At 37.9% G+C, this 19,479-nt stretch overlaps 1 protein-coding gene, 1 long non-coding RNA gene and 3 other non-coding genes across 6 annotated transcripts; 4 read left to right on the top strand and 1 right to left on the bottom strand.

Annotated features, from left to right (window-relative positions):
* Positions 1 to 623: 623 nt before the first annotated feature.
* Positions 624 to 6,035, top strand: LOC144536585 (uncharacterized). Of its 2 annotated transcripts, XR_013503764.1 has the most exons (5): positions 624 to 672; positions 1,658 to 1,764; positions 1,866 to 4,105; positions 5,309 to 5,444; positions 5,856 to 6,035. It is a non-coding gene; the product is annotated as an uncharacterized LOC144536585 (long non-coding RNA). The 2 variants fall into 2 exon arrangements; XR_013503763.1 differs by lacking the exon at positions 1,866 to 4,105.
* LOC144512050 (small nucleolar RNA SNORA62/SNORA6 family) lies at positions 2,206 to 2,348 on the top strand. Its single transcript, XR_013500954.1, has one exon. It is a non-coding gene; the product is annotated as a small nucleolar RNA SNORA62/SNORA6 family (small nucleolar RNA).
* LOC144512047 (small nucleolar RNA SNORA62/SNORA6 family) lies at positions 4,548 to 4,690 on the top strand. The gene has a single exon (XR_013500953.1). It is a non-coding gene; the product is annotated as a small nucleolar RNA SNORA62/SNORA6 family (small nucleolar RNA).
* A 1,312-nt stretch (positions 6,036 to 7,347) lies between the features above and the next one.
* Positions 7,348 to 7,420, bottom strand: trnar-ccu (transfer RNA arginine (anticodon CCU)). The gene has a single exon. It is a non-coding gene; the product is annotated as a tRNA-Arg (tRNA).
* A 483-nt stretch (positions 7,421 to 7,903) lies between these two features.
* On the top strand, positions 7,904 to 17,720 carry ift56 (intraflagellar transport 56). Its single transcript, XM_078279792.1, has 18 exons — positions 7,904 to 8,251; positions 8,406 to 8,549; positions 9,148 to 9,240; positions 9,425 to 9,539; positions 10,222 to 10,271; positions 10,655 to 10,800; positions 11,834 to 12,005; positions 12,437 to 12,511; positions 12,646 to 12,748; positions 13,148 to 13,203; positions 13,812 to 13,865; positions 13,960 to 14,023; positions 14,107 to 14,195; positions 14,443 to 14,526; positions 14,628 to 14,697; positions 15,447 to 15,553; positions 16,612 to 16,745; positions 17,346 to 17,720. The coding sequence occupies exons 1-18, from the start codon at positions 8,249 to 8,251 to the stop codon at positions 17,458 to 17,460; spliced, it is 1,674 nt and encodes a 557-aa protein (XP_078135918.1). The 5' UTR covers positions 7,904 to 8,248; the 3' UTR covers positions 17,461 to 17,720.
* The last annotated feature ends 1,759 nt before the right edge of the window (positions 17,721 to 19,479 follow it).

Here is a 19,479-nt window from a genome sequence, read left to right as displayed (position 1 = left end):
TGTTCTCTAAAATATTGACAATATGCTATTCTTGCCATGCATTTCTATTTTTCTGTAACTTCATCGTCATGGATGATAAGTAAATTGAGGCTATTATTGATGTATGACTCATGCATGAGGGTGATTCACATAAACCAAAAGACCGGCATGCTATAGAAGATCATGAGATGCAGTTAAAAACTCTAGCAAAGGCAAGTAAGTGGATTTTAAGTAAGACTTTTCTAAGAATTTTATGGTTTAACTTTTAGGGAGGCTGTGTGTGTGTGTGTGTGTGTGTGTGTGTGTGTGTATATATATATATATATATATATATATATATATAAAATAGGTGCTGTCTATGCGAGACCTCTGGTCAGTATGGTCTCTTTCTTCCTGAATTCAGCCGCTCAGGCTTTGTACTCATGTTTGTACCTTTTCTTAATACATCCATGACGTTCTAATACATCCCATCATTTATGTATTAAGAGAATGCCTCCCATGGATGTATTTATTTATTTTTTTTTTACTTATAATCGATAAATCCATACTGTGCGCAGCGTACCTGACAGGCAAGACTCGGTGCTTTAATTTGCCTACATAAACGGAAGTAAATCTCACTATAAATTTGACGACACTTCCCTTTTCCGGTCTTTTTTGACCGCGAGGTGTCTTCATACGGCGGATATTCACGTGGTGAGATACAAATCTGATACTATTGTCTCATTATTATCCTTACATTATGAGGACTTATATGTTAGTAAAGCTGCCACTATGCTGCAGGGCTACATTAATTAAATACGTTATTACAACCGGTGTAAAGGACTCAATATTAGGAATAGGTACATGCTCGTGCTGCGGTGTGTCTGCTCTGTGACGTTAACGTTACACTGTGACGCATTGGGCTAGTCACTGCATTTCAATTAAATAAGAAAACTAACATGTCATCTGCAGTATGTTGGTCTCCGTGGGTAAATATGCAATTTGGACGGCTTTAAATAATTCCAAATATAAAAATAAGTGACCTAAAGAAAAGTTTAGCTTTTCATCTCTCCATAGTTTACACACAATCATAGTATGATATGAAAAGTGAAATGTTTGTGCACCAAATATTCATTTTAAATTGACAGCGGACCCTGTTGACTAGTCTATGCTGCCATCTTTGCCTGAGTGTATGTTCTAACCAAAGAGTATAAGTACCTTCTACTACCTCTGTGTACTCTTGGTACTTCTATACTCTTTGTTCTAACTTCCTGATTAAATTATATGGGTCCTGGAGTTTCGACGGTTGTCCGTGCGTACCTGCTGTGTTGATTTTTTTTTTTTTGTTTTTTTTTTTAGAGATTATAAAACCAATGAATCAACATAAACCTCCAGCTGTGTTTCAATGAGAAATAAACTTTACTTAATACTTTACTTATTTACTACAAACAATTAACAGTAAATATTATTTTTAATAAATATTAAGAGAACCTTCTGGGAACAGTCTTTTGAATAACCTCCAGGTTATTTTTTCATTTTCTTCAGAGAACCATCACAGAACGTTCCCTGGAGGTTCTCTTGATTTTTATTTTTTTTAAAACCTTTAGATTTATTGGTCATATCAGCAGCCAAAAATGATTGTACAGTTGTGGTCTGCTCGCTGCTATCTGACTGTAAATGTTGTCTTCTCCTCTTCTAGCTCTTCCGCTAAACTCATAACACATAAGATGTCCAGATGTGCTGCAGATCGAGGAGGAGGAGGATGTGCTGGAGTTCTTTGCCGCAGGAACCAACCTGTACTTCCAGGTAGAGCAGTGTCTGCAAGAGGAAGACTGACTGTAAGTTGGACTTTTTTTGGTTTCATCTTTTCTAAACTAATTGAGTCTTTATGTCCATTTCTGTTGTAGGTACAGTTATGAGAATTTGTATCCTTGTGGATTCATGGCTGTGCCTGGAAACACTCATCATAGTCTAACTGTCCTTTACTGACTCACTGCTACAGCCTCATTTGGCCACTGGTTTAAGGTGGCTAATGTTGGCAAACACTCCCATACAACGGCTATTACTGAGTCAGTTTGCCGGCTTTCTTTTCCTTTTGAGCTTTTTGTACTATTGTTGCACTGTTGTCATTTACCAATATCATGTAAGTGGCACTTATGGTCACCGCTCAGCAAAAGTTAGCATTAAAATAAATGTAATGCCTATTTTATTTTTTTATTTAAAGCTTTTTTCCATTACACTAAACATGCAGCACACCATTAAAGCCTGGCACTGATCTCGTCTGTGTTTAGGTGTCGGAAGTGTGCCAGAGTGATTTGGCTGGGTTTTCGCTAACACCATTAGGACTGCTGTCCCATGACTGGGGTTTGATAGTGACCTGGGCCACATTCTTAGTTTAATGAAATTGTGTTTTTCTATTCTTCCTATTCGCCTCTGTGTAAAAGCCTCTGATGCATCTGACACTAAGACCAAATTCAGTCACCAGCTGAAATGTTCTTGCATGTCTCTATTAATATGACCTCAGATGAAAGTGTCACATCCAAATTGTGTCTCTTAAACAAATTATCACACGATGACTCTTCAGATGAATGATTTTATTTGGTAGCTGTAGTGGTCCAAGCTTTTGAGATCATAGCATTAATGTCAAGTTACATGTGAAACTATTAAATAAAAAATTTATGATTTTAGTGTCATCAATTTATATACAGTATATCTACTTTTGCTTGTTTATACAACCCTGGATCCTTTGTTGTTTGTTTAGGGTAGTTTAAAGGAGTTATGTTAAGCTGCCAAAAACTATATCTTGTGTATTGTGGCCTTCATACCCAAGTTTTTGTAAAAGGCAAATGACAGATCCCCTGCTAAATATACCTTAAGGCTCTGACTCCCCAACCCGCAGAAAAGGACTGATCGGTCTCCCCGAACTGGTCAAAAAAGTGCCTCGGAACACACCGAAGCGACACTGATTTGAGCGTACGTTCTATGCGTGCGCGAGACGTAATACGTCTCCATAACAGCAGGCGGCGCTAATCTGTGTTGTCGCCCAAAAAAGTGAAAACCAGCAGCTGATTGGACGAACGTGTCACGTGGGTCTGGCTTCTCCCGAATTTCAAAGCCAGACCATAATGGCAGCCCGTTCGGAATACGATCTCCTATTTTACAGAAATAGTTCACCTAAACGTGTTTCTGAAAACATTTTTAAGCGAGAAACAGGCCATGCAGTTGCTGAATCTGTCTTTATTTCAGATCTACAAAGGTCAGTTTTTAAAAAGATTTTTCGTCAGCTTTTGAGAGACGTTTGTCACGCTCATCCTGCTCGTCACTTCTGGTAATTGGTCATTGAGTCCGACTGGCCGAGTCAACATGTCAAATCGGCCCAAATGAATGCCGATGGCTCCTCTGACGACGGCACGGAACACACCGAACAGACTCGAGTCACTGACCTCGGGGTTTTTTTTTTTTTTTTTTTTTTTTTTTTTATTTATTTAAAATGTTTTATAATTGTATGTCTACTGCAAACACATGGGAAAAGTAACTATATTTACATACTGTGAATCGTGTTTTTTTTTTTTTTTTTTTAATATATCAAATCGATTTTTGAATCAAATCTTGAGCCTAAAAATCGATATTGAATCGTGACATTTTCTGAATCCTGCACACCTAGTGATTACTGTTTTATCCATTTGTGCTTTCCCTGTACTCCACATACCCCACCTACTGTGCAAAAAGGTGAATTAAAAAAAGTGAAGACATTACTTCATACATGCACATACAAAATGGTTCCTACACATCCAACCTGAAATTTGTTGGTAGAAATAGGTTGTTAGTGCAAAAAAAACTTAAACATTGCAATGTATTCTGTAGTTTTAAACAGATTCTGGTTTTAGCGGTTTTATTTTCTGCTGCCAGTGGACACTGTTCACAGTATTAGAACAGGCTTGACCGTCAGATCACAGGACCTTGACCGAACTGCATTGATTCAGATGTCTGGGACATGAGTGTGGCAGGTCATGTGACTTCCTTTTTGTCTTTCCCTCTCCAGGTGTGTACATTATTAACATGAGAACGACCTGGTAGCAGCCAAGGCCATTGTTGCCATCGAGAATCCAGGCGACGTTGGTGTATCTCCTCCAGGAATACAGGACAGGTCTGTTTTTATAGACAAAGCAACTTTAGCTACTAAGTGATTCTACATAGAATATTCCATCAGTTTGGTCTCGATGAGATGTTCTGGTAAAGCAAGACTCACTCTTAAAGAAAACAAAAAAACACTTTCTCAGTCTTCCAAATTTAAAAGTTGGAAACATAAGCATTAAAATGCTTAACTCTGTACTTCTGCTGCAGCCTCATTTGGTCTGGTATGACCACTAGTTTATGGTGGCTAATGTTGGCAAACTCTCCTGTACGACAGATATTACGGAGTCAGTTTGCCGGCTTTCTTTTCCTCTTGAGCTATTTGTACTATTGTTGCATTTTTATCATTTACCAATATCGTCTAAGTGGCACTTATGGTCACTGCTCAGCAAATGTTGGCATTAAAATAGATGGAATGTATTTTTATTTTAAGCTTATAACATTTCGCTAAACATGCAGCACACCATTAAAGCCTGGCACTGATCTCGTCTGTGTTTAGGTGTCGGAAGTGTGCCAGAGTGATTTGGCTGGGTTTTCGCTAACACCATTAGGACTGCTGTCCCATGACTGGGGTTTGATAGTGACCTGGGCCACATTTGAACATTGTATACTAAAGTTCCTTTTTTATTCCTCTCATCCTCTACTAACTGGGTACCTTCTGCAGACTCACTCACTCACTCTAACGGCGTACTCACACTTGGCCCGGTTGCCTTGAACCTCCCCACTGCCCCGCACTCACACTGGAATAACTCATTCAGGGCCAGAGCAAGCTTACGTCATTACGTTACGGGACTCACCGACTACAATTCATGTTCATCTGTAGGTTAAGTACCGGGCACGTTTAGCGATCGCACTGATGCGTCCCGTGCCCGAGTCCAATCGAACCCTGCCCTGGCCCACCTCTTTCAAGCGGGTATGGAGTGATCACACTAGTCAAGCGAATTGGACTTTAGGGTCAAATGTGCTCGGGCACTGTTTAGCTGCATGTGAGTGTGCGTACGCCCTAAATGTTATAACCTTTGCAGTATTTGTTGCCTTGTTTCTTCAAAGCAAATGGCAGCCCATTTCCATTTGGGAACCACAAAGCACTGCCTCAGGTTACTTCAATTGTATTCTGCTTCAATGAATCGGCACATTCTTCAGTGACAGGATTAGACCCATGTGCAGGCACATTGTTAGGCTGTTATCTGTGAGCTTTTGCTGGTGTCTTTCACAGGAAAAAGGATGAGGGGTGCAGAAACTACAGTTGAGGACGATGTCATCCTTTGCCCCAGGGGCTGTTGTGAAAAATCTCCAGGTAGCTCCCCTGGGAAGTTATGCCTGATCTCTAGTTCTACAGAGACCCAGAGGAGGTGAGTGGTGTAAAATGACATAAACAGATGCTGGGGCTGTCGTTGCACTGTATAGTTTTTCATCATCAAAAACGGAGATTTTACAGACTGAAGAGCTATTCTTTTGTTGGGCGGATAATTCCTGTCTTAGATTAAGAGAAGAATTGTTGGCAGCTGAAAAGGCACTTGCCAAGGAGGAACATTTTTGGGTGGCGTTATGACATGATTTCTTTACTACTGACAATTTGTATGTAGTTTTTAGTGTGAATGTATAGAATTTTTCCACCTTTCACTTAGGATTTATCTTGGACTGAGTTGTAGGATCCTACCATCTTGTACAGGAAATTGTCGGGTTGATCTTCGGCAGCTGTCGGTGGAGGAATGTAAAAACAGTTAAACAGAATGCATATTAATGACACATTTCTCACTCAGTTTCCTCAGAGGACTGGAGTGCCCAAACTGCCACTGAAGACTGGTCTGCAACTCCCACAGCACAGGCCTCCGACTGGGACGGTGCTAGCTCTGACTGATCCAAAGTCATGTCCATCAAAACACACGAAAGGCAAAGCACTGAGCTGAGAAATCAATAAAGTTGGCTGGTTTTTCATACAACTTGTTTTTTTTTTTTTACTTGACTTTATTGAATATATGCATAATGTTTGCACATGCATAATATAATGGTAACTTCTAAAATATTTAGATAAAAGTACATGGTACATGCATGGTTCAATGCCATATACTACAGTATTAATAGAGCTTATGTGCGACACCTGCCACCTGTTTTCTTAAGGACAAAACCCAACAGGAAAACGCATACGAAATGCAAATGACGCGTTTGAAATTTATTTAATTTATACTATTTATTGATTCTCAGGGGGGGAAGTTACAATTTACGCTCTTGTTAGAAATCACAACACAGGCCTGAAATACACACACATGCTCATGCACAGATGGAGAGATGTCAGAGTGAGTGGGCTGCCAGTGCTGGACCAGCGCCCTGAGTGGCTGGATGGGGTATGGTGCCTTGCTCAAGAGCACCTTGGCAGTGCCCAGGAGGTGAACTGACATGCCATCTCGCCAGCTACCAATCCACATACATACTTAGGTCCGTATGGGGGAATACGATCAAACATATTAAAAAGAGCCTGGTCTTTCATGACTACATCAATAATTCCTCCTTAAATGTATAATTTAAAATGATCCAATTAATTATCCATGTTGAGTTCTATGAGGGGTGGACGTAACAAAATAATTGAAAATAGAGGTAATGAAAATGCACTTATACAGCCATGTGTAAACCATAGATATATGGCTATAAATGTCAGTTGGGTATTGTGAATTATTACTAGTAGACCGTAACACAGCCCAGTTGATTATCAGAGCAACACTTTAAAATAAAATGTCAATCAAGTTAATCATCACTTTGTTAAATTACTGCTTAATTTTTCACATGCATTTTCATCATTTCACTTTACTTTGTTGCTTCCGCCATTAAATGCATGTTAAATGATTAATGGCAATTTTGTGTTGTGAATGATGAAGGTAAGACGGGAAATTATGAATCATGACCGATGATATCACGACTGCTTAAATCAAATCCCTTGATAATTGATAACTTTTTAAATCGCATGCATTTTTACTGCCCTGCTTTTATCAATTATTTGTTACTGCCACCATTAATAGAGTTCTGTGGATAAGATTTATCCACTGCATTGCAAGTTTGATGTGCCGGTTGAGATTCAGAATGAGTGATCAAGTAATACACATATCCTATTAGAAACTGAAGAACTTGATATTGAGAGCAAGATACAGTCATTATACATAGATATGAATATGCACGTATGCCTTGTGTGAGTCATTTAGATGAAATTCAATGAATAATTGGGAACAAGAGTAATTTGAGGATGATTGATTTAAAACAGTCCACCCCAGATGGGACTCGAACCCACAATCCCTGGCTTAGGAGGCCAGTGCCTTATCCATTAGGCCACTGGGGCAACTACAGTGTATCAACGCAGAATACATTATTTCTAATGAAAAGTGATATACATGTTGATGAACATACTTGATTTATGGATGGATTTTATGGCAGAATCTTTTACATGGTCTTGTATGATACATATATTTTTGTCAAAATTAAAAATCCGTCGTGTTCCGTTGCTAGGCAACAACGAACAAACCACTTAATCAAGTTCAACACTGAAGGGTCGAGCTGTTTCCTGTTGAGCCCTAAACTCTGTTTGACTACAAAATAAATGTCATTCGAGCGCTGTATTCTAAAACGGTTGCAATGTCCCAACGTTTCCTTCAGTTGTCATCTCCAACCTGGGGTTCAGCCCTGTCCGAGGTTTTTAGATAAGGGCCATGAATAGCTAGATAACATCAACGATTTAACTTTAATATGTGTTTAATTGCCTCACTACATTGTCAGGTCCTTTGCTTTTGCCTTTAATTTGAAAGTTTGAGAGCGGAAAAATTAATCTATGCAATCTTTAAATTATCAGCATCAGCTAGCTAACGTTAACCAGGAGGATTGTACATTATTCTCCAGTCTAAAAACGTGTTAACTTTAACTGTAATTTTATCAATGCCCTGTTAGTCGTCAGGGAATTCAGTTTACGTTGGTAGCGTTATCTGGCTGATTTCAATGAAAGATGAAACTAGCTAGATTGCTAAAACGTTAGGAATCGTGCGTTACAGGTAAAAGCTAACGTTAACAATTGGTGTTTTCGTTGATAGAAACACCCAACGTTACCTAGGTTAGAGATAAACAAATCTTAGCTAGCTAGCGCTAACGTTAGGTGCCTCTAGAAAGACTCGTCGACATGGTGAGTTATCATTTTTTATACCTTATGCCAGGACCATTATTAATGCTGTCTCATCATAACTTAGCTAATATATCTCTGAAATGGTCGTACATGTTGGCCCCAACCAACTCAAGTCTGTGATAACTTTGGAAATCCAAATTGTGTACCTTGGCAGATCCTTTCTCGCGTGAAGCCAGCCGTGGGAGGAGAGACAACGTTGAGCATCAGTGAGAAAAAGAGGAAAAACAAGACAAAAGTTCCTAACTTGGAGGAATACCTGCAACAGAGAGACTACCTTGGGGCTTTGACACTGTTAGAGGTACTTAAACACATAACACATGAGTTAATAAAGATAATATATATAATATATAATAATTGCTTGCTAATAAGGCTTTTGGGTATAAGGACCATCCTTCACTAGAGGGGAAAGGTTTAGTGTTTCCATGCTGACATGCATTCATGGACCACAATTAATGGAATCAATTGAATTAATTGTGTGCTGTACTGCAGCTGACCAATATCTTTATTTTTCAACTGTAAAATATCCTGCTTAGTATGTATTGTTGTGGTCACACAGAAATCAAAACAAAATCTAAGGGTCCATAATATCAAGATTGTTTGTCATATCGTTATTGGATTTTTAAAGTAAGTGGTCTGTTAGTTACTGTCTTGTGCCTGCCTGTGATCGATTTGACCATGCTTTTTCAAAAGTTAGGAATTAAGCAGCAATATATCCTATAATACAAAATATCCAAATGTGATGATTCAGTTGAGAGATCTGTTTGTTCTACTGCAATGCCTCTTGCAGTTTATCCTGTGTCATGGCCTGAAACTCCCACATCTCTGCTACAGACCTCTCTTTATTACTGAGTGCTGCTGCTGCTGCTGCTGATAATTTGTTGCTGTGTCATCTCTAGTTTCAAAGAAGTATCGGCGAGAAAGAGGAGCATACGGACCAATGGATTGGCTACTGCGCCTTTCACTTGGGTGATTACAAGAGAGCTATGGAGGTATTTTTTGTTGTATATATGTCTGAATAAGTGTGTGTAGTTTGGTGCAAAAATAGTACCCCAGATGCAATAATTTAAATAACCAATAATACTGAATACCTGTCGGATAAATGCAAGGATGCGACTGACTATTTTTCGTAGAGTCTGATCACATTTGCAATATTTCCTCATCATGTTGTGACAGGAGTACAAGTCTCTGACCATGAAGCCTGAATGTCCTGCTCAGGTGTGGGTCTTTCTGGCCTGTGCACTGTTTTTTCTGGGGCTCTATAAAGAGGCTGAGGAGGCTGCATCTAAGGGTAGGTTTTCCAGCTGTTACATTAGTAAATTCCTTTTTTGTACTGTATGCTAACCACGGCATGCAACCCTCGCACTATTAAGTATTTGATTGTCTCTAGCTCATCAAAACATTATCAAAATATGAACAAAATATGGTATATGCATATCCGCTATGACAGCCAGTCGACATTATTAAACTTATATTTTCACTTTGAAGTTTTTTTTAATAAGGCGAAACATTTTTGCTATTGAATTGTAGCAAATTGGTGTAAAGATGCTGTGAGTTCTAATTATCAATAATTATTGGTTTATTTTTCAATTATGTTTCTCATTCATATTATTTCAGTGAAAAATCATATTTACCAGATACAAAGTCATTTTGGATTTTTTTTATTTTGTAGCTCACCAAAACATAATCCAAACATCACTAATTATGAAAGCCCGCCATTTTTGTGCATAGGGTTGTCCACATACTTGGACAACCTTCAATTAAAATAGTTATTGTGCACCAGGTTGTATTCAAGAAGTCTGCAGGATTTTATTGTGAAGACTTTTTTGCAGCTTGAGAAACACAAAGAAATGTTTTTTTTTTGCCATATCACATACAGTGCTGTTCAGTCAGTTATGTAATTGTTGAGAGAACGTTTATGATATTAATACATTTTGCATCTAACTAAATTTGCTTTCTTTTGCTGTCTGTAGCGCCAATGTCCCCCCTCCAAAATCGATTACTCTTCCACTTGGCTCACAAGGTTAGAACACTACTATATTATTTTATTATATTATGTTTACTTTTCCTCTGTGCCTTCACTTACACACTAACAATTCACTGCTGAGCTGCCCTGCACCGTAGATACAGGTTTAAGTGTAAAATATGAAAGAAACATACAGGTCTGTATTCATGTCATATAATACTGATGTTATAGTTAATTCCATCTTGTGTCATCTGAGCTCAACAATGAGGAAAACTTGGTGGCATTTCTAGTGTAATAGAGTTGAGTATTTAAACTTCTCATGACTTTTTATTCCTTGGGTGATTCATATCATCTTGCCCCCCCCCCAGTCTTTTTAGTTTTTTGCGTCATCGTGATCACATTTCTGAATGATGTATTCCTTCATTGCCTGTTATCTTCAGTTCAATGATGAGAAGAAGCTGATGGGTTTCCACCAGAACCTGGAGGATGTGACAGAGGACCAGCTGAGCCTGGCATCCATCCACTACATGCGCTCCCACTACCAGGAGGCTATAGACATCTATAAACGCCTTCTACTGCAGAACAGGTTCGTTCTTTTCCACTCTCTTACATTAGTTTCACAGTCCTGTGCCATCCTCACGCCACCTTGACAGGTGTGAGTTGTTAATTTGAGCTTCATGCCTTATGGAACCATAAAGATAATAATAAGTGTCAGTGCAGCTGGTCTGCTGAGCTAGCTTCCTCTAACACTGATAATATCTGAAGTAGCAAGGGTAAGAAAATGAAAGACTTTGATTTCATAGTGCCACTTCTCAGAGATCTATTGTTGGCTTTGTGGCATCTGTAGGCCAAGGTGCATCTGAGGTTTTTTTTACTAGGCTCTGCTGTCAACCTAGTAAGAAAACCTCAGATGCCCCTTGGCCTTTTAGTTGCATGCCTACTACTTCTTCCAAATGCTGACAGAAAAATGCAAAAATATCAAAATAGCTCTATGCAAAGATTGCAGAAAAACCCAGAGTACCAGCCCATTTTGGCTTGATGTTCCTTGTGTTTGATAACTTGCAAATATCCATTCCTTTTAAACTCTTTTCTGGCATTCAGGTGTTCCCTTGTTTGTTCCTGTGATAACTTCTTGTCTCTGACTTTTTGACTTTTTTGACTTTTTCGTTCATTAAAAATCTATAAAGAAAATATGTCAATTTATAAAGATATTTGTTATCCTAATATACAATAATAATAAGATCTGTTATTTGCTGAAATGCCATGTTGACTATAAAAGAAACATTTATGTTGTTAATAGATTGTAGATATTATTAACAACATATATATATACTTAAAACGGATCATATTTGAGTCAATGCGGTCAAATCACCAACCACTTTTACTCGGCCATGAATTGGAAGGAATTCCTGATTTACTTATCTAATTTGAGTAATAATTAAATTAAATCTGTATACTCACTAGTATGTCAAGCAATATAAGATCATAGTGAACAACAATTACAAAATGTACTGTTCTAAACATCATATGTTAATTAAAAAAACACAATATAATGTGTCCAGCTACAAGTAATACTTCTGAAAGCTAGTTTCACACCCTCATTGCATCTTGTCTTTCAGAGATTACCTCGCCCTGAAAGTTTACGTGGCTCTGTGTTACTACAAGCTGGACTACTACGATGTGTCCCAGGAGGTGTTGGCTGTGTACCTGCAGAGCATGCCAGACTCCACTATTGCCCTCAACCTCAAGGCCTGCAACCACTTCAGACTCTACAATGGCAAGGCAGCTGAGGTACTCAGTGTTTGATTGCTGCATATGTTGTTGTTCTTCATATGTGTTTTCACATTTTCATACATACATTATTAGGTTTTGTTCGGTCTGTGAAGACTGTCGCTATCTGTGTAAATATAGATTGTCCAAAAGGTTAATAAATGAAAAGCATTTTTATTTTTTTAAATCTCCATCCAGGTCTGTGGTTCTGTCAACATGCACCAATAGGTTAACATAAAAACTCCAACAAATAATACAAAGCAACAGCTAGCAGTACTGTAACTTTTAGTAAGAAGGAACTAATTTAATATATTTTTAGTGGTGTTAGTTGTTTTTTTTAAACATTTAATTTATGTATTAGCCATGCATGCACCATTACAGTTGCACCAGTTTTCTTTGGGGAGAGTAGCTAGTGGATGGTTTAACTTCTGTGTGCTCTCTCTCCCTCTTAGGCTGAGTTGAAGAACCTAATCGACATCTCCTCCTGCTCCTTTGAGTTTGCTAAGGAGCTTATCCGACACAACCTGGTAAGCTCTTCACAAACTCTATCTGTGAGTATGTAGTGTAGGTGTGTGCCAGTGTGTGTGTGAGTGTGTGTTCATACACTAGTGACTTACATGCTACTTTTCCACACTCTGAATCTCTCTCCTGTGTATTGCAGGTGGTGTTCCGCGGTGGGGAGGGGGCGTTGCAGGTGCTGCCTCCTCTGATCGATGTGATCCCCGAGGCCAGACTCAACCTGGTCATCTACTATCTCAGACAAGGTGTGTAGCCATGGCATTGCAGTTTTCTGGAACAACAACAACATATTTCTATTTAAATGCAACAAATGTTTATACACAAATACAATGCAAGAACATATTTCTATTAACTGTACTCTCTCATCATTTTTATGTAATCTGAAAACAATGTAATGATATACAACACAATGAGATCACTTTCCTATGTAATACTTAGCTTTATTTAATATAGTTACGAAATATATAAATATAGAAAACCTAAGATAACTCCCTTCTTCATTATATCATGTGACATGCAAAGTAAATGCATCATCGCCGTTGTCACGTTGCTGTTAATTAAATGTTGCTGTAGTTGTTTTAAGTCTCAGATTTCAGAGAACACCTACCCTAGCTCATGGATTCACATGCATTTCATACTTCCAGATGATGTCCAGGAAGCCTACAACCTCATCCAAGATTTGGTGCCCACAACACCTCAGGTAATGATTTGAAGTGACATTGGGTTTTCATGTGATATCACACTCATTCTTTAAAGCGCGATGCAACTATTTGGTCTCAAAAAGAAACTTCAAAATAATGAAAAATAATACAGTAGCTGTGTTTAGCTACCACTAGTGCTAATCTTGACTTGTTTGCATTCAAGGTTACACTTTTTTTACAGGAAAGAAAATGTACAATGAAAACCAGAATCGTGCCAGATTAAACGAAGCCTGTTAATAAACCTCCTGTCCTCGCTCCATTTAAGAGTTCCTGGAGAGCCTTTTCTTTTATGTAAAGCACTTCAATGTGGCCTGGATCTAAAAGCCTGTGAAGCTGGCTTTTGTATCTCTTTTATGCATTTTTGTACTTGTTAAAGTGGATTTTGATGAGGGTTTGAAGCAGCAATGATAATAATAGAAAATATATCAAATGATTGATAAACTCTTTATTTATAAACTTGTTTATGTTTTACCAGAAAGTGAATTATTGCTTGTAAGTCTTTATATGCCTTTTTTCAAGATAATCAGTGTTGCCTTTCTCCCTTTTTGAGTTCTTTGACCATATGTGTGTATATATATATTTAAACTTTGATGATTCACTTTCTCAGGAGTATATTTTGAAAGGAGTGGTAAATGCGGCGTTGGGACAAGAAATTGGATCAGTGAGTATTTTTGTTAAATAAATATAGTCACACTCAATCAAATGTGATAAGAGTGAGTCTAAGAGACAAATATGTTTGCGCTTTTCTCTTTCAGAGGGATCATCTGAAAATTGCTCAGCAGTTCTTTCAGTTAGTTGGAGGCTCGGCCAGCGAGTGTGGTACATTGAGTAGACATTTGATCAATATGAGCTTTTATAGCAAAACTGTGTGAGAATGTGTGTAATATTGTTCTCCCTTTCAGACACTATTCCTGGCAGGCAGTGCATGGCCTCCTGCTTCTTCCTCTTGAGACTGTTTGAAGATGTTCTCATATATCTAAACTCAGTCAAGGTTAGTGTTGCTCAGTACAAGGCTCACAAAAGCGGTGAAGAATCGCAGTGAGATGACTTTACTGTGATATTAGTATGTAAGATGTTTAAAAAAGACTCCCACACACTGGGTGACAAGTGTCACTTCAGATTACAAGTGGTGCTTTACAGATGCAGTACATTTATTCAGGTGTATGGACTTTTGTATGCACTTTTCTTTTGAACATGTGGACACTTTTGGGTAGGCATAAGTGTGCTTTTTTTCTCAGGGTTACTTCTATAATGATGATACGTTCAACTTCAACTATGCTCAAGCTAAAGCAGCCCTTGGCAACTACAAAGAAGCAGAAGAGGTACCTTACTTCATCGTACATCTACACAACTGCTTTTTATAGACTTTGATCACTTCTGATTAGTTGCTGACAAATTGTTTTGGACTCAATATTTCTTTCAGATTTTTCTGCTGATTCAGAGTGAAAAGATCAAGAATGACTATGTCTACCTCAGCTGGCTGGCACGATGCTGTATGTATAGTAGTCGTACCGATGATTGTATATTTAATTACAAAAATATTTCTGTAGGTCAAATTCATTCATGTAGAACAATTCTTACACATCTCTTTCAATTTAACATACATTTCAACTTTAAAAGGAATTGTAAACACTTTAAAAGAGTGAATACAGACATAAATACAAACTAAAAGAACATTAGAAGGCAGTAAAAATAACAGTAGTTCACTAATTACTGGTGACTGATCGATTGATTGTTAACTAGCATGTAATTACCAAAACCAGAGCAATATCTTCTAGTCCATCAGTGTTCGCCAACATGCTTGCTGCATTTGGCACCAGCTGCAGAAAGGAGAGGCCTTTTTAGGTAGACATGAAAAAAGTTGCAGTAGGCTACACCTGATGAGATAAAGCATGAAGAATACTCTCAGAGATCTTAAGTTGGAGAAAGACTGAGGAAGGCTTTATACTTGTTCACTGAGGCTGAGATCTGAATTCAACATCAATGCCAGATTTCTAGCCTTAGGTTTGTAAAGAATTCAGGTTCACTCCTGAACTGAACTCCTGCACCTAGACGCTGTCACTCTCAACAGCTCTAAGAAATGGATTTCTCCATTAAAAGATTTTTCTCCCCTTCCTTGGCTTAATCCACATCAATAAAACCTGCCCACAGGCGTTTGATATTTTCCAAATCTTCATCTATAAAAGTTGCTGAAACTGCCTATTAATGATGGATTATTGAACACTCGTCTTGTTCTTGTCAGACATAATGAACCAGAGGGGTCGGCTTGCCTGGGAGCTCTATCTGAAGATGGGCACTTCCTCCGATTCCTTTAGTCTGCTGCAGCTCATTGCCAACGACTGCTACAAGGTGACATCATCCTCTGTTTTCTGCCTCATGTATGATCTGTGATGACCACTCAAATGGGAATACATGCGTAAATGTATGAACTATTGCTGAAACAATTAGTCAATGAATTGCTTAGTGGATCGACAGAAAATGAATTGCCAACTTTTTGATAATCAATTAATTGTTTCAGTCATTTTTCAAGCAAAAATGCCAAACACTCTGGTTCCAGCTACTGTTTCATTGTATTGTATTTCCAAATTGTTGCTGGTTACTTTTCTGTCAATTGACTAATTGTTTAAGCTCTATTTAATGTCTTCTTCTGGCTGTTTCTTTATTAGAATACAATCATTTATTGCTAAAGGCCAGGGTACTTCAATGCAACAAATTACCGTTTCCTGAACTCAAATATGTCCTTTGTATATTTAAGCATGATTCCAAATGGCACCTTTAAATGGAGAAATTGAACATTTCATTCTCTACCTGCCTGCTTTTGTCTTATTCAAGTTTTATCTCTGTCATAATTGTCACAACTTGCATAAGCACTTTTTAGCTAAGCTGTGGTTAGTGTATGTTGTTAGAGGTGTTGTCTATCAAAATACCCTCAGTTTTCTCACCATATCTTTGAAATGCAACCGAAAGTGTGAGCAGCAGTGAGGTCCGAGCTCTCATGAAAGCAGTAAAATCAAACCTATGTAGGGGTCGCTAATACAGTGCCAACAACTATTATTTTAATCACAAATAATGCATTTTTCAATGTGATTGGTATAATTTTCTTTAACAAGATAAATACACTAAAAGAAACAGGTTTTCCAAGAACTACGCACCATATTATCTCGTGAAAGGCTGCACTTCACACCAAGCCACCAGGTGTGCAGTAGAATATCGCACCAACTATGCCTATTCATGAGAGTGCACAAGCAGCGAACATACTTTTTTTTTTATCTCCGCATCTAACTTTGTTCTGGATAAATTCTTTAATCTAAGACAAAAGGCTTATTTGGTAAAGAGGTGATTTAATCTGTGCATGGGAAGTCAATATGTTGAATACCAGTGCTCATGATCACAGCCTGTTGTTCCAGATGGGCCAGTTCTACTATGCAGCTAAAGCATTTGATGCACTGGAGAAACTGGACCCAGGATCCAACTACTGGGAGGGCAAGAGAGGGGCATGTGTTGGCATCTTCCAGCTCATACTAGCAAACAAGGAGTCCAAGTATGATTTGTTTCATTACATTACATTCATTTAGCTGCCGCTTCTATCCAAAGCAACTTACAATAAGTGCATTCAACCATCAAGATACCACCCAAAAATTGCAAGAGTCATGCGAGTACATACAATTCATCATATAAGCAAAAGCAAAGCTGCTTCAAGTGCTACATTTTAGAAACAAGAGATTTCCTCTGCAATAATGTGTTCACATCACACATTTAACAATGTTGTCTAGTTGTTTTGTTGTTTTTTTTGGGATCAATTTTTTATTATTTTTTAGAACCATTTATCATACAGACTTACAAAACAAATTCCACAATATGTACCAGGTTAAGTCAAGTGGTGCATAGAACAGATGAACACAAATTGAACAAGAACAAAAACCCTCTCCCATCCCCCACCCTCTGTAGTCTCGAGGAAAGAGAAAGTTTATGCAAAACATCACATGTCAAAGAGATCCCTGTCATTAACCAGTAAAACGTATTAACATCTGGACTTCTGTGGTCTGTTTGTTTTGGTGTGATGTATAAATAAATAAAAACATGAGAGATGGTGCATTCTTGATCTAATCTCGTTTCCTCATGCATCCTGTTTGTGTTCTAGGGAGACACTTAAAGAGGTGTTGTCTCTGCTGCGAAATTCAGGAAACCCCCAGGTTGAATACATCATCCGAGTTCTGAGGAAGTGGGCCAAAGACAACAGAGTCCTCCTCTCATGACAACTTTGGGCACTGAACTTCAGCTCACTACATCAAGAGTAGCTACATTATGCAGACATCATCAGTCATAGTGCATTTGGTCATTTCACTTGATTAAATCATATTTATGAAATCTTTTCCCCCCCAAAGAAGAAATATGGAGCTGTTATTTCTGCCACACTGTTGTTAAAATATGTAAGTTTTGAATTGCAATTCTCTATATACTCGTATATTTGTATTAAAATGGGACTGTATTTTTATTATTAAACGACTAAACAACTTTTTAAATGCCTTTTAAATGATTTCTATGAAATTCAGTACAGTAATTTACCTCACACAGTTTTTTCTCAGCTTTTTTCAAGCAATACAAAATACAAAAACTATTAGCAGAACAAGAAAGAACAGAACAATAAAGATAAAGAAATTAGGCACAAGATATGAGTGTATACTGTAAAGGCAGGAAAAAAAAGAAACGGGAGCAAGACAATATATATATATATATATTTATTTATTTATTTATATGAATGAAATGATAACAAAGCAAGTAGAAATAAAAGATGCTTCTGTGAATGTGATATTTGCCCAGTGAAATTAAAAAATTAATCAAATCCAGCGAGTGAGTATCAGGACACCAAGTTCTGTACATCTTTCCAAAATGCATGTGTATGTATAAAGGAGCATGCTCAAAAGTTTATATTAAAGAATAAAATAAAATAAAATAAAAGGGTTCATCCGCAACCTAAATTTCTTCACACAGTTTAATATAATTAGAAGCATGGCTGCTACATGTGACCTGTGAACCATTTATATTCTACATAACTGTAAGCAGGAGTTGAGTATGTAGTGTATTGACAGCGGTAAAAAGTAACTGAATTAAGAATACTAAAGTGCCACAGTGCCAGTAAAGTTCGGAAGACAACCTTAATCGTTCATTTTAAATTTGAATACAGCAAAATACAGACCAGAGCTATTGTCATTAACCTATATTTATGTTGATTTTGTCAGAAGACCTCACAATTATAAAATAAGAATTTTATCCCACTCTTTACCAGATGTTGGCTATGATGCAGTTATGTTGTTGACCAACTGAAAATAGGACAAAGAGGTGGATATTTAGCCTTTTTATATTGTTTTATTGTGACAGAGGTCTCCACAAAAACGACCTGGAAACGCTAATGTGGAAGCCTGATATACGTATACTGTATAGTACGTACACAACCAGCGCTCCAAATGGACGCAGGATACGTAAGGCAGCCATCATGTTTTCACGTACCTGTAGTTAACAGCAAGTATATCTCTGGCTATACTGTAGGTGGACGCAAATCGTTTAAACACTTAAATGCTATTTGAAAATGTAGCCACTTTAGTATTCTAAGTTTTACTCCTCATGATTAAACTGATCATTGTTGCCAAAATCTGTGAAGTGCTCTTTCAATTGCAAATTTGGCAACTTGGCAGAACTGGCTACATTGCACACAGGGCGGTAGGTGGGGGATAGGGGCCCAAAACCAAACTTTGCTCTGCGTCTTTCTAACAGGTTAATCCAGCTATGGTTTCTATCACAGAAGTACAGACAATACAAGCATCAATGTCAAATTTAAATGAGTTCACAAAGTTTCTTGTAATAAGGAGCTGCTACACTTAAATTGAATATCAACAGGTGGTCAGTAGTGCCTGTAACTAAATCAATGTGTTAGGCTGGCTCACAAACAGCCAACCATCTGGCTTGCTTTCTTCCGTTTGGGATTTGCTGTAAGTAACGTTACATTGTACATTGAGTGTGTGCTGGTGCCATTGTAGAAAAATGCACAATTCAGCATTTTCCTGAATAGACATAAAGAAAGGCTTCAACTGAAAGCTGTCGATTATCGATATCTGGATACACAGCGTGTGGTGTATGTATCCCACAGCCTGTCCTTCACTCAGACACTATATAAAGGTCATAATAGAACTAGCAGTGTTGTTATTATCGCCTGTTGTGACAGAGGCGGGTTTAGGATCGGGGCACGCGGTGATTGGATGTGACGAGCCCCCTGTGTC

This window comes from Sander vitreus, chromosome 2 (assembly GCF_031162955.1).
Source record: "Sander vitreus isolate 19-12246 chromosome 2, sanVit1, whole genome shotgun sequence".
Taxonomy (NCBI): domain Eukaryota; kingdom Metazoa; phylum Chordata; class Actinopteri; order Perciformes; family Percidae; genus Sander; species Sander vitreus.
The sequence above is the reverse complement of the archived record's forward strand: the minus strand, read 5'-3'. Positions and strand labels throughout refer to the sequence as shown.

Coding starts and splice junctions, on each gene's coding strand:
- ift56 (XM_078279792.1), top strand. Junction 13,204..13,811: donor TGGTGCCCACAACACCTCAG/GTAATGATTTGA, acceptor TCACTTTCTCAG/GAGTATATTTTGAAAGGAGT. Junction 13,866..13,959: donor TGGGACAAGAAATTGGATCA/GTGAGTATTTTT, acceptor TTTCTCTTTCAG/AGGGATCATCTGAAAATTGC.